Source organism: Nicotiana attenuata, unplaced genomic scaffold (assembly GCF_001879085.1).
Source record: "Nicotiana attenuata strain UT unplaced genomic scaffold, NIATTr2, whole genome shotgun sequence".
NCBI lineage: Eukaryota > Viridiplantae > Streptophyta > Magnoliopsida > Solanales > Solanaceae > Nicotiana > Nicotiana attenuata.
In genome coordinates this window covers 169123-183464 of record NW_017671306.1, presented here as the reverse complement: position 1 = coordinate 183464, position 14342 = coordinate 169123, and the positions used below count along the sequence as shown (strand labels likewise).

At 36.0% G+C, this 14342-nt stretch overlaps 1 protein-coding gene and 1 pseudogene across 3 annotated transcripts; one reads left to right on the top strand and one right to left on the bottom strand.

The window, feature by feature from the left end:
• The first annotated feature begins 2591 nt into the window (after nucleotides 1-2591).
• Nucleotides 2592-4807, top strand: LOC109207432 (annotated as a pseudogene).
• Nucleotides 4808-5048: 241 nt separating this feature from the next.
• Nucleotides 5049-13898, bottom strand: LOC109207430 (putative E3 ubiquitin-protein ligase LIN-2). Of its 3 annotated transcripts, none has more exons than XM_019370345.1 (10): nucleotides 13211-13897; nucleotides 12180-12222; nucleotides 10373-12044; nucleotides 9410-9688; nucleotides 9284-9311; nucleotides 8564-9200; nucleotides 8258-8402; nucleotides 7205-7462; nucleotides 6570-6885; nucleotides 5049-5507 (listed from the first exon to the last, which is right to left on the bottom strand). In XM_019370345.1, the coding sequence occupies exons 3-10, from the start codon at nucleotides 12017-12019 to the stop codon at nucleotides 5395-5397; spliced, it is 3423 nt and encodes a 1140-aa protein (XP_019225890.1). In that variant the 5' UTR covers nucleotides 12020-12044; nucleotides 12180-12222; nucleotides 13211-13897; the 3' UTR covers nucleotides 5049-5394. The 3 variants fall into 3 exon arrangements, with proteins under 3 accessions (XP_019225890.1, XP_019225891.1, XP_019225892.1); XM_019370346.1 differs by lacking the exon at nucleotides 13211-13897 and adding an exon at nucleotides 12733-13201; XM_019370347.1 differs by having other exon boundaries at nucleotides 5442-5500; nucleotides 13211-13898.
• Nucleotides 13899-14342: the final 444 nt, after the last annotated feature.

The window sequence follows — 14342 nt, the reverse complement described above, 5'->3', positions numbered from 1 at the left end:
TGGAATTGATTCCTTTAGCTCATGTTGATTGTATTGAACTGTTTGTGACTAGACTCGAGGCATTCGAAGGCCGTTTTGCGAGGCAAAGGCGTGTTGGAGTAGAGATTTGCGCGGTCTGAGGTAAGTAACACTTCTAAACTTAATTCTGAGAGTACAAAATCTCGAATTATGTGTTATGTCATTGGTGTTGAGGTGACGCACATGCTAGGTGACGGGCGTGTGTGCGTGCACCGTAAGAACTGTGACTTGATCGATTTCATAGAACTGTATAGTTGATTTATCTTGTTGTTATCCGTATTTTCATCAAGTGATAAAGTAATTGAGCTACCAGTCATGCTATAAATCATGTTTAGGATATATGCTGGTACTGTTGGGACCCACAGTGGTTGTTCCTTGCTATTGAGTTAATTGTTTGATTGCAGTCATGTACTCAGTTGTATTCATCATTCATATCATATCTCAATCTCTGTTATTGTACATTGTCACATCTCGTATCATTGATTAGGGCTGCTTAGTATGACTGTTGTGAGCTTGAGAGACTGGAGAGGTTAATGACTGAGTGAGGTCGAGGGCCTGATTATGAGTGATAATTTAGGGATCGGGTTGCACGCGCAGCATGTATTTATATATTTATGCCTGGATCTGGCTTATTATAGCACTTTGGCTGAAGGAGCCCCTCCAGAGTCTGCACCCCCACAGTGAGCGCAGTGGATATTATATTTGGGATGGAGTTCCCTGGCATGGAGTTGCTCTATATATATTCATATTCGGGATGGAGTTTCCTGGGCACGGAGTTGCCGTATACATTTACATTTGGGATGGGTTCCCTGGGCTAAACACGCCCCGTACTATACTGAGTGATTGAGTACTCTGAGAGTGTGAGTACGCGAGGCTTCTATTGTAGTGTACCACATACAGCATACACAGTGGCATGTAGGCATAGAAATGTCATAACCCTCATATCATTCAGAGTTGATCTATTTTTATTTGTATTGAGTTTTTATCTGATGAACTTGAAAACATGCCTACATTTCTGTACTGTTATTTCTATATTACACTATACCTGCTGATATCGTCACTATTTTCAGTCCAAAGGTTAGATTTGTTACTTATTGAGTTGGTTGTACTCACGCTACACCTTGCACCTCGTGTGCAGATCCAGGTGCATCCAGCCACGAGGATTGCTGAGTTGCAGAGTCCAGACCTTCGCAGATCATCAAGGTAGCTGCTTGGCGTTCGCAGACCTTGACTCTCCTTCTTTATCTTTTATTTTATTATTCTGCTTTATTTTCTAGACGGTATACCAAACTATATTTTTATGTAGATGCTCATGTACTTGGTGACACCCCGATTTTTGGGAAAGTTTATGTATTGAGTTATGATTTCCTATCCTGTTTAAGAGATTTCTCCTTTATTTAATCTGTCTTGGTATTTTCAAAGGTTTACAGTGTTGGAAATGTCTGAGTAGTCGGCTTGCCTAGTACTATGATAGGTGCCATCAAGACGGGTTGGTTTTGGATCGTGACACCATAATAAGCACCGAAATGATCCCGAACCACCCGATACTCAATCGAACATACAGCCAAGTCCGAAATCGTCATACGAACCTATTAAAACCTTTAAATTCCAATTTCGAGGTCATTTACTCAAAGTCAAACCTTGGTCAACTCTTCCAACTTAAGGCTTCTGAATTGAGAATTTTCCTTCCGAAACAACTCCTAACTTTCCGAAATTCAATTTCGACCAAACGTACAAGTCATAATACATGAAGTGAAGCTGCTCACGGCTTCAAACCGCCGAACGACGCGCTAGAGCTCAAAACGACCAGTCGGGTCATTACAAGTTGTTAGTTTAAATATTAAAATGTCGGATGTTTCAATTATATTTAGGTTGGTTCAAGGATTCTCCGAATATTGATCGTGAAAATTTGACATGTTTGAGTTTATTGAAGATTAAACGCTTAAACTTGATTTAATTGATTAATAAACTAAAATAAAAAAGGTGAAGTACATGCCAATTACTATAAAGTCTCGATCTTCCAAGTTTTAAGTTTAATGTAATAACTAATGTGAAATTAAGAGTAAAAACTAAAAGCAAACATCAAACCAGCCAAGAAATATATAGTATCTCAATTTTATTTTATTTTTTTTGATATTAATGTTAGTTACCAACTACTTTTTACTACGACTAATTTAATGATGTGAGCCCAAGAAATTTATAGTATCATTTTAATGTTTGTACATTTAATCTAATGGACACTATTTTTTAAGGGAGTACAACCTAATATTCTTTAAGGTAGAGTTTCACGAATTAGAAAGAGCGAGATTTTGTATAACATCAAATGACTGAGTACTACAAAAATATCACAAATAGATTCAAAACCTTGAAAATTCAAGAAAATAGGAGGTATGGTCTAGCTTTTTTATCCTGTCAATTTTTTTATTTTTCAATTATCCAATAATACTTATCACTTGGCTATTTTGAAAGGACTTGATTATTTAACTTATTTTGCATGTGATACATGTGATACATCCTATACTTAAAATATCAAATCCTACCTAGAACTCTAATAATTTATCTATATATAGATGAATCATATAATAATTACTTAATTGTAGCACAAAACTATTCAGTTAAAAAATGGCAAGCATGAAGAATATGCTCTTGTTAATGGTGGCTGCAATTTTATTTTGCAGCCACCAACAACTGGCCGTGGCCAGAGAAATGGCCGTAGCCAATGATGGGAACGAGTTACAGCTCTGGCCATGGGAATTCCATGTTATTTACCATGGCCATTCCCGTGGCCACGGCCATATCCATGCCCTCCTCCACGGCCACGTCCATGTCCGCCTCCACCTCCACCACCATGCTCGCCTCCACCACCACCACCAAGCCCGCCTCCGCCCGCCCCAAGTTCGAGCTGCTCGACTAGTGACATAGCAAAGATTGACAAGTGCATGGTCAACACAACTAAAATTGATCCATGCTGCCCAACATTCAAGAGCATACTTGGTACTAGTTGCCCTTGCTGTAAATATGCAGAGGATAACTACTACTTTGATTTGATCTCTGTTGAATCTTATTGCGATGTTAATAGCCCTTGCAAGGGTTTACAAGTAAGTTGTCAATCGCTTCTTCTCCTACTTCTTTCTAGCATAACTTCCTTTGGTCATTTTTATCTGTTTAACAACAACAACAACAACGACCCAGTAAAATTCCACAAGTGGGATCTGAGGAGGGTAGTGTGTACGCAAGTCTTACACCTACCCCGATAGAGTAGAGAGGTTGTTTCCGATAGACCCTCGACTCAAGAGGACGGAAAAGACGAGAAGAAACAATATATTGTTGGATTAAGAGTATAAGTACACAATAAAATATATACTACTAATAATAATTATATCAAGATTAAGAGTATAAGTACATTGAATGGACTAGAGAAATTATTTTATTAAGTCAGTATAAAATACCTATCTCTACTTGATCCGTTCAATACATAAAAAATGTACTAGCACAAGAAGTTGGAATTAAACCATTCCCATAATCAAGATAAATTATATTTAATCTTGTGCTACAACCATTCCGATGGTTTGTCCAATTTCATCATTAGATTGTGAACATAAACTTTATGACTTATAAGAACCGATGATTTAATCTCCCGTGTATAAGTCAAAGTCTATATACTAAATCATCTATTATATAAGCAACTGACACACAAACAAATACATGATCTATTTAAAATAAAACTTTATTGAATTGAATAAATAAATAAACAATCGTTCCATAAAGAATACTATAACAATATGCATGGTTTATAGTATATCCTAACATATATAAGTACCATCAACAGAAGCCATATAAATAATTATAAATTATAAGAACTAGAAAATTAATCAAATGCAATAACAATAACCAGTAAATAAGCCCGGTGCTATGAAAACTGGAAGGACAGTGTGAACACAATATTGACCACTAGCTGTCTAAGACCAACCCTATCAAACTAGACTCACCCCCGATACGAAGTACAAAAATGCTCGACTACCTCCACACCTTTTAAGAAGAATTAAAAAATTAATATCAAAGAGCCTCACCCAACCCCTTGAACTAAAAGTTACTGACAGAGAATATGCGTATAATTCATATAGAATATGTATATAATAGGTGTATAATCTATATATATCGGTTAGAAAAAGTAGACAGTAAATCCGTCCGACCATAAAGGGATCTTTACCTAAATAGTTGAGCAAATTTATTATTTACTTTTTCTAGCAGATATCCTAGATTATAGACACTTATACACATATTACATATGAATTATGAGTATATTATATATTCACTGACTATTTTTTATTTAAGTGATTGGATTGACCAATATTTAGATTAATTCATGTAATCTATTATAGTAGCAAGTTTTAAATTTTACATGTATAAAATTTAAAAATTCTTTCGGTTAAAGTATATCTTACAATATCTCTTTTTGAACTTCTAATTACTTGGGCCAAAAGTATCTCGACACTCAAAAAACATAAAACAATTAAATTTATTGTTTATAATTGGTGAAGTATTTCTTTCTCTTCTGAATACGGTAGTGCCTAATGCTGCATTATGTTAATTAATTTCAGGTGATTAAGCTGTCCAAGGAGGAGTAAAAATAAAGACTTAATGCTTAATTACAAATCTTGTATTATATTATTACTATTAATTACTCTTTCTATATGTAAAATGTTGTTTTTCAGCAATAATTTGGCACATCTGTCAAAATTGTATTTATATATTATTTTTGTTGTATTTCGTGCTCCAATTTCCTCTACTTTTCAGTATTTTATTTTTCTCCCTTCTTATTTCAACATAAAATGAAAGTTTGTTGAAATAAGAAAGATTGGAATTTTTTAATCAACAAGTGTGGTGCTATGATTGTGTGAATCCTTCATTCTTAAAAATAAAAATAAAAATCCACGCAATACAAATTTAAGTTAATCGAATAAATGAATATAAAATACAAGATAGTTTTCTTCATAAGTTGAAAGTTATAGTGCTAACAGCAAAGAAAATTATACTCAAAGGAACTTTAATTATGCTACAGAAAGATCATATTATAGTGTCTAATAATGTGCAAAATACATGAAAGAACTATCAAAGGAATTAAGGAAAGTAGTAACATTATAAAAGGGCAGCCCGATACATAAAGCATCTCGTATTCACACAACGTATGAGGAAGAACCGCATCTTTAAGGGTGTGATTTCAGAACAAAGAAGTAACATTGTAATTTCAGAAAATGAAGTACCCTACTAAGTAGGCGTTTGGATAAGGTCTAGGTACAACCCAGCCTTCCCGGACCCCACTTGTGGGATCATACGGATATGTTGTTGTTGTTATTTTGTCCTCAGTTTCCACCTCTAGCTGCAGAAAATTATAGCATAAAGTTCTTTTGCTGTCCATGTAATTTCAACAAGGCTTTTTAGAGGACCAGCAATATCCTCAGCTATCATCATCAGTAAGACCCTACATTCTAAGAGTAAAATCTTAGAGAATTAAATAGCCAAATAAAAATAGATAGAAATCAAACAATCAACAAATGTGAGGCTGAAACCATTTTAAAGAATCACATGTTCTCTTATCTCCTAATAAGTCAAATACAACAACAACAAAACAAAAACAAAAACAAAAAACATTGCAATCCCACACGTGGAGTCTGAGGAGGGTAATGTGTACGCAGATCTTACCCTAGCAGGGCTTATCCTTTTTTCTTTGTCCATGTATACCAACCCCTTGAGGAAAGTGATGACATAGATGTTCTCTTCTCAGTTCTGACGGGTAAATTGCACGTACAGTCACTGAACTTTATCTACTATATCAGTAAAGTCACAAAATTATTTTTGTCATATTATAGTAACTAAACTTTACCACTATAAAAGCAATGTCACAAAACTTTGTTTTGTTTGAAATGGAAGTCTCAATACTATTTTGCAAGGGTAGGGGTAAGGTCTGTGTACACACTCCGTCGCCAGACCCCACCTGCGGGATTTCACTAGGTATGTTGTTGTTACTTATTACAATAAAATGTCAAAAAACTTACCTACTATAATAGTAAAATCACCTTGATAGGTAAGTTTTGTCTTTAGAATGGGTAAAATTTAGTAACTTTATCGCTATAATGGGTAAAATTCAGTTCCTTTAATGTGACAACTTTATTGTTATAGTGGATAAAGTTTAGTGACATTAGAGTTAAACAACAACAAAAAACCCAGTGTAATCCCACAAAGTGGGGTCCGGGGAGGGTTACGAAGGTAGAGAGGCTGTTGCCGATAGACCCCGGCTCAAGAGAAAAAAAACTAAAAAAGAAGCAGAAACAACAAGTAGTAACAACAGGTGATGGTGACATCAGAGTTATAGTGCAAAAACTGTCACTTGGAATTCTTGGTAAAAACCTCCTGTATATGGTTTCTCAAGTAGTCTACAAACTCCAGTTTCAGTCTATTTAACTACTAAACTATCTAGAAACTGAAATATGTATAACCAAAACAACATTTTGCTGCTATTTAAAGGTCTTAACAGAAGCTAAAGGACTAACCTAGAATCTTGCTGAAGTTGAGCAGAGACATTGAAGCTAAAACCTTATGTTCAACCAAATCACCATGTTGTAAGCATTCTATCAGCTGACTGATAATAGCTAAAAATGCAGATAGTTCAAACTCCGAGTCCGTCAGTGAAGCGAGTGCCGAGCTTAACCATGCAACTGTGGTTAGACAAATCCTAACCAATTCTGAGTTTCCAGAACCTAAACACTTTGACAGAGCCTCCACAAATGACTTCTTGCCACTACCAATGAGTAATGCTGATGCATTTACCAACCACTTTTTCCTCGCCTCTTCTTCTTCATCCTCCATCTGACAAGTTTTGCGCTTGAGTTTACACGTTAAAACCGTAGGAAAACAATATTTTTTGCTACACCATGTAAAGTTCAGAAAGCTCAGAGAATGAGGAGAATGTAAATGAATCACTTTACTGCATTAGAGTATTATGAGGCAATTATAAATACCATAAAAAGACGGTACAAAGATAGGGTATAGAAATTTTTGGCTGGTCCTAAGTTCAATTAGTCCGAAGTGGTAGTGCTGTAACTACTGGTGTCAGTCCATATAATTTTGTATTTCGTCGAAAATATTTCTTAGATGAATTCAGTCAGGGAAAAAGAAGAAAACTTACCGTCATAACAGTTGCATCAACCAGTTTATTCTCTTCGTCATCAGGATATTCCACATCAAAACCTTCAAGAAATCCAGCTTGCTTTAAGATCCAATCCTCTGTCATAATCTTACCCGAGAAAGAAAAATGCCCTCCCAAAATAAGGACTGCTTTGCAACAGATTTCTCTGCTCCTTTCATCTGATAAGCTGCTTTCTAAGGCCGTAGTTATAGCATCAACAGCACCATCTCTGTATATGTTGGCCATTTCTGTGTCTGCCTGTAAGAATCAAACACAAAATTAGTTTCTAGACTCGAAATAACATTGACCTTAAACGCTATGCATGTCTTTTAAACAAGTGACAAAAACTACAACGACAATTCCTCAATCACAAACTAGATGGGATTTGCTATAGCCTATCTTGATTCATATATAAAAATTCTGCTTTATTCGAACACATTTCTTTTTATTCCCATGCTGGTATATAATTTGTTTTTTAAGGAAAAAGTAAGAGTCCTCTTAAACTAGAAATTCTCCAAATCTCATACTTCTCCCCATCCGGGCCTAATCAAACTATAATAACAGCAAGTCATGATCTCAACAAGTTGCCTATATACATCATTTTCCTCCATTGTGTTATGGTTTTGGCTAAGTCCAAATTTATTTTGAGATATTGTAGGTCTTTCGAAACATAACCTAGTAACTCGATTAGTATTAGCATGCAGCTTAGGGGGAATATCCAATAAAGAAAAAAATTCCAAATTGCTGGATGTCTAGAAGAGCAGAGCTAATCTGCTGACTGAGTTTGACATGCAATCTACGAGCTCAAGCGGAAAAAAAACTGTGGTTCAGCAAAGAAACAAGAATCGGAAATGACATATGTATATAAGAGAATTGAGAAACAAGAGAAGGTGTTTCACTAAGTGCCTTTAATATTCACTTAATAAATTATCCAAGATCAAAACTCCTGCAGCAACAAGCTCAAAGAAACTGAATTGGAGATAAACAGTATCGTAGAAGAATATGAAAATGTTCATGAACTTCGTTTAGAGAAATCTTTAAATTGAAACCTACTAGAAGATCAAAGTGCAGGAGCATCACAGCAACCATGGATCTCTGTTCACATGGACAATCCTGGAGATATGTCAAGAAATCTTGCATTGCTTTGACTATGTTATCTTTGTGAATGCCTTTTATGAAGAACTTTGCATCTTTTCTCCTGAAACATGGGAGCGCGGCACAGAGTTAACTAAATCAATCAATTCTTCAAAAATATATTGTATTACCTTACCCACTAAGACTGCATCGTTGTGCAAAACAACATCTAACTATATGTTTGGAATAATCTAATATTTAAATTTTCAAAGGAAAACCAAGTACCTGTTAAGGCAAATGAGTTCAGTCAGGAGTGAAAAGGCATTTCTTCTCAATTCCAACTCTTCATTCTGAAGAAGATTGAGCAGACACATCTTGTCAACATTTCTGGCAACTACTTCTCTACAATTATTGTCAGCTTCAATGCAAGAGCAAAGTATCCGGGAAACACATATCTTCTCCCTTGCCTTTCCACAATTAAATCTCTGGATCAGAAACTGTAAGCCTTCGAGCGATATAAGCTGCTCTAGAGTTTCTCTTCTTTCATCCTGATTTAAAACAATAAGAAGTTGTTGCAATACGGAAACAACTATTTCATTCTTTAACCAACGGTGTTTCCCTGAATCGCCTGCTGCTTTAGAGAAATAGGTCAGAAGACGCCTCCAATATTCGGACTTCCAATTGGTGATAACACGCTTCAAAATGAAGCTAGTACGGGGTACACTTTGGCATTCTAACAATCTTCGTGTTACTGGACATGTTCTATTTCCTTTAGAAAACCAGCTTGTAATAGATGCTCTCTCAAAGGTTTGGCAAGTCTCAAGGGTAACTGGATCTTCAAAAAGAAGTCTAGTCAAAGGGCAGATAAATTCCTGTGGTATGTTTGCGGAAGATATTCCAGCATAATCTTCATAATCAACTCCTAAATATTTTCAAAGCATCATCATAAGAAATTAATCAATTACGAATGTAAAGGGAACACTCTCAAAGATGATTATCACCTACCTTGAGCGGGAAGCAGTAACTCAGTTGGCTGCATTTTCAAAGTAAAATGGTGAGATTATAATGAAAAAGTAAAAAGTATAGCTCCTCTTTTAATAATTGAGGAGAACAAAAAGTTTAGAATGTTACTCTGCAATCAAGAGCCAGACCAACTTCCGAGAATAGAAGAAGAGGAGGAGCAGCATGGATGGTAGAATCCTCAGTCTCCTTTTGCTCAAAAGCTGCTTTCGCTATCCTGTTGAATATGAACTCGGTCAGATTTGCAGGTGCAAATGATTCTGGCATGTTCGACTTCAACGGAGTTATTTCCTTCAGATCAGAGTTTCCAAATATTTCCATGAAAATTTTTTCTTCTGGAGAATTCACTCCGAAAACCTCCTCTGCATCCCGAGCTGTTGATGCACCATACTACACAAAAGAACGCCACAGAGTGTAATTATAAAATCTGAAAGGGGAAATAATATTGTTCGGCAAGCATAGATCCTAACTCACTATATCTAGAAATGCACAGAAAACTACTAAGTTGACCTGACAGCTTTCACATTTACTTTCCTAATCATAGACACTATTTAACAAGAACAAAATTGAACTGCATATCTTAATTTGGTAAGACCAACGACAAAAGAAAAGGCATGTATGCTTACATTTATAAATCTTATCATCCATTTCAAGTTTATAGAACAGTCATTGAGAATTGGAAAGAGATAAAATCATGAGCTACATCCACACCTAAATGAAGCATTTAAAAATAGCATTAAAGACTGAAGGAACAACTATTTACAAGTGACTGAAACTGCTTCAAAAGTATAGGTTTACAAAGAAGATTTAGAAGAAACCAAGTTTATGTTGGATTACAGGAGCAAAGAAGTCTACATCACTATTTCAAAAACAAACATCCCACAATTACAACCATAACCTAAAAAACTTTATCGTGTCAAATGGACCATAGAGTATATTATTCGCTTCAAATCTCACCGGCCAGATGTGGGAAGGAACTTAACCAGGATTTGACCAACAAAATGTACACATATTTGCACATTTTTGTCTAATCACAATCTATGTTTCTTTTCAAGTTATGTATTTAACACTTACTGAATCAACTATAGCACCGGGCTCAACATCATGATCTATACACTTAATCACTTCAGCAGAGTATGTCAATGCTACCAGGTTTTCGGCAGCAAAACTAGAAGGCCTCCTCACACTAACTTCGTAGCTTTCTTCCCGGTGCTCCTCTGATTCATTTTCTAGTTTATGTGAATGACGGAACACTTCATCATACAACTTTTTGCTGACCACTGGCTGAGGTGAGAAACCACCAACAGTACTACTTAAGTGGGAAGAGTTGCTAAAGGAACCTTCACACTGAACAGATACAGAAGGAATTTCAATAGAAGGAAGTAATGGAATCTCAACCCCTTCAGTTAGCCATTCCTTGTAGTAAAGTGCAAACTGATAAGTACCTTTGTCCAGATTTTCATTGTACGTTTTTTCAAGAAACTTCAGCTTCCTTGACTTATTATGTTGACCACCAAGAAAATTAGCTTCTGAGTCAAACCAGACCTTCAAATTTGAAAAATGACGAAGAAATATGTGATCCCACAAATCAGGCAACAAATTAGTCCTTGCCTGAAAAGGTGAATCACAGAAAACTTGCAATAGGTGCCTTGCAGCTATACGATCCTTCTTCTGTATCTTATATATGACACTGAGATACAGATGAGCACAAGCTGCCAATTTAGAATTGGGAATACCAGAAGTAAATCCATCTCGTAAGTCGTTTGAATTCAAGCCTGTAATTACACTAAGCTGAAGTGAGGCTTTCTTAAGTTCTTTTTCGTTCGCACAATCCTCTGCAGCTCTTTCTACTGTTTCAATTGCTTGTTCAAGAGTGGCTAGGACCTTGCTTTCAGTATTGAGGCCTTCTTCTAGTCCAACAAAATTTAGGGAAGCGAAACTATTGTGACGAAGTGATGTCCTAAAATCCTCATCTATGAGAAAACGTTTTATGTATCCACTCAAGATAGAGATTACAGCCTGAACAGCAACTTCATCAAGAGCAGGAATAACTGCAGTGTGCTCAATCTCTGCTTTTTTTAGGCTTCTGATTGCATCATAACTTTTGTTGGTTAGCGAACTTCTAGTTGATCTGCTGTAGAAGGTCTCAGGCTGTTCAATATGTTTCTGATAATCTGAAAGAAGTTTACCAGAATTATTGAGACATTTTGTTGTTGCTTTTGTATCTTTTCCGAAGGATTCTCGCTTTCCTTCTTCTTCCTCACTTCTGCTAGAAGCCCTGCCTTCACCACTCCCATTTCTGTAAGTTTGATTCGAGTATATATGATTGTATCTCGAACCATTTCGCTCTCCAACCTCAACTATCTCATTGCTTTGAGAAGCATCAGCAGCTAGCAATTCGTCAAAAGAACTAATGCTTATTCTCTTAACATCCAATGATAGATCGCACAAGCCCATTCTGTGCTTACTTTCCTTCTTTTGGCTCCTATCTGCAAAATTGACTCTCGGGGTCTTATCTTTCATGTCATGCCACGGGATAGCAGATTTTGTCCTCTCGGTTTTTCTTGTGCCTGATGAAGACACAGGTTTATGAGGGTCTTGAAGTGGGTAAATAGGTCCACGTCTTGCCTTTGTTCCGGATGAAGCTCTAGGCACTGTTTTTGACATCTTCCTATCGAATCCTTCCTTAGCGAGGAGGTCCTCGAGTGACATGGCCATCATCACTCAGATTAGAATATCAAATTACCTAAAAGAAAGCAAACAAAAGAGAAAGTTCAATTCCAATAATGTGATGATTCTACCACACAACAACGACCCAGTGTATTCCCACTATGATTCTACCACACGAAATCCTTAGAATAAAAACTCAAGTTTCAAATACCTTACTGTGTTGCTTTAAATATATTCATCTCCTCAACAGATGTCTGCAATCACACAAATAAAACAAATAGAGAAAATATCAAAACTCTGAATTGCACAGGTCACATACTTCACACCAAAACAAAATCTCTAGATACTTAAACCGCAAATTAGCTCTACTCTCCAATCAAGCATTTCATCAGAAGGGGAAAAGAAAGAAACAGAAAAAGAACCTTAGATTTGAATAAAAACAGAAGTTTCACAAAACTAGCATTGAACACCTTAATATCTGCTACACCAAAAGAGATCAAAACCTGTTAACATAAGAACTTTAAAAAGATCGACTTCTAATCAAACCCCAGTTTTCTAAAGTTACTCTAACTAAACATGAACAGGTCATAAACAAGAATTGGGAAAAGTATTAAAATGTCAATTCCTTATCTCTTCTAACCAAAACCCAATATTCCAAATTCAATACTCCAACTTTGCAACATCCCCTCCAAGAACAAAAAGGGCATAATCAAGAAACACAAATATGAGCAAACCTTAAAGTACAACTGTGAAAAAGGAAGTACCTTTCAGCTTGTATTATCTTCCATCAAAAGACCCCATAAACCAAACAAGAAAAACAAACAAAACCCACTAATAACTAGTGATTTCCTTTTAGTTTTCTTGGTTGGAAATTTCAACAACAACAACAAACCCAGCATAATCCCACATAGTGGAGTCCCTGGAGGGTAGTGTGTACGTCCGACCTTACTCCTATCTCGTGGAGATTGAGAGTTTATTTCCAATAGACCCTCAGCTCAGTGGTTGGAAATTTGGATTAGGAAAAGTTTAAAAGTGTCAATTCCATCTTTTGTAACCAAAACCAAACATTCCATAGAGTATCTTAACTATGCAACATACCCTACAACAACTACCTCTGGATTATATGAATCCTCACTGACCATGTTTCTCCATTTAAGCTCATGTTATAGACTATGCAAAATACCCTCCAAGCTAAAAATACGAAACAATCAAGAAACACAAATTATGAGCAAAAGGAAGTACCTTTCAGCTTGTATTATGTTCCATTAGGAGACCCCAAAAACCAAACAATAAAAACACATAAAACCCACCAAAACCCAGTGATTTTCCTTTGATTTTCTTTGATTGGAACTTTGGATTGAGTAAAACAAACAAAAGGGGTATAAAATCTTCCCAGAAAAACTGAGATGCTTATGAAATGGAAACTCAAAGGCCATTGAGTTGATGAATGAAAACAGAGGAAACAACAAAAAGAGAGGAAATTGCTCAAAGGTTACACTAGGCAGCAATGGAGAGAAAGGAGAGAAAAAAGACAAAGAAAAACTGACAAAATTAGAAAATGCGCTAAGTATCACTGGGAATTTCTAGTAACAACAGTCACTTTCAGTGCACAAGGTACAACTATGTTAGCTCTTAGTACAAGACCCATGATGCATATGTTTATCTGGCTGAAGCTTTCAACTGCCGTTCCCTCCGTTGCTTTCAAAAAACAAATAATTTCTTTTACTAAAAATTAAAAATAAATACATTTGCAGTCCCAAAAATGTAGGAGAATACTTTTTTGGGATTAATGCAGAATGTTTGAATTTTGGACCGAACAAATTAAAATTAGACTGTTGATTTTATGGTGAATTTGGTCCGATCTATTAAATGCTATTGAAACTAATCCAATCCCTTCACCCCTCTATTTAAAATAAGAAAAAGGGCTAGAACGCCCCTAACCTATTCCTTTAAGTCTATAAATGACCTTCGTTCACCTATTTTGTTAAGAGTGACCCTACCGTTAAAAATCTAGCCTATTTGTGCCCTCATTTCTAGCGGATTACATATCATTAAAAAAAGATTTTGTTAATTCCATGCGGCCATTTCTGATTGGTCATTGGATATGGTACACCCAATCAATATTTAAGCCCACCCATTACCCATCCAGACCGACCTGACCCATCAAAAATCCTTTTAGCCCCAAAATACCCGATTTCATATCAGTTTTCACCTATTTCATAAAATACTGCAATTTTTCTCCTCTCTCCTCTCTCATCTCCCATCTCTTAACTCGGAATTTGGTAAATTGGAGTACTTTTTCTTTTTTGTTGTTGCTTCAAATGTCTGAATCTTCCTCTACTTCTTCTCGTGACCCAAGTGGCTTTCATGCTTG

Bases quoted from the DNA above. Each gene is read 5' to 3' on its own strand.
- LOC109207430 (XM_019370345.1), bottom strand. From the start codon at position 12,019: ATGATGGCCATGTCACTCGAGGACCTCCTCGCTAAGGAAGGATTCGAT. The intron at 8,403-8,563 runs GTACTTGGTTTT...CCCATGTTTCAG, and splicing joins GAACTCATTTGCCTTAACAG to GAGAAAAGATGCAAAGTTCT. The intron at 7,463-8,257 runs GTAGGTTTCAAT...TGATTCTTACAG, and splicing joins TCCTGCACTTTGATCTTCTA to GCAGACACAGAAATGGCCAA.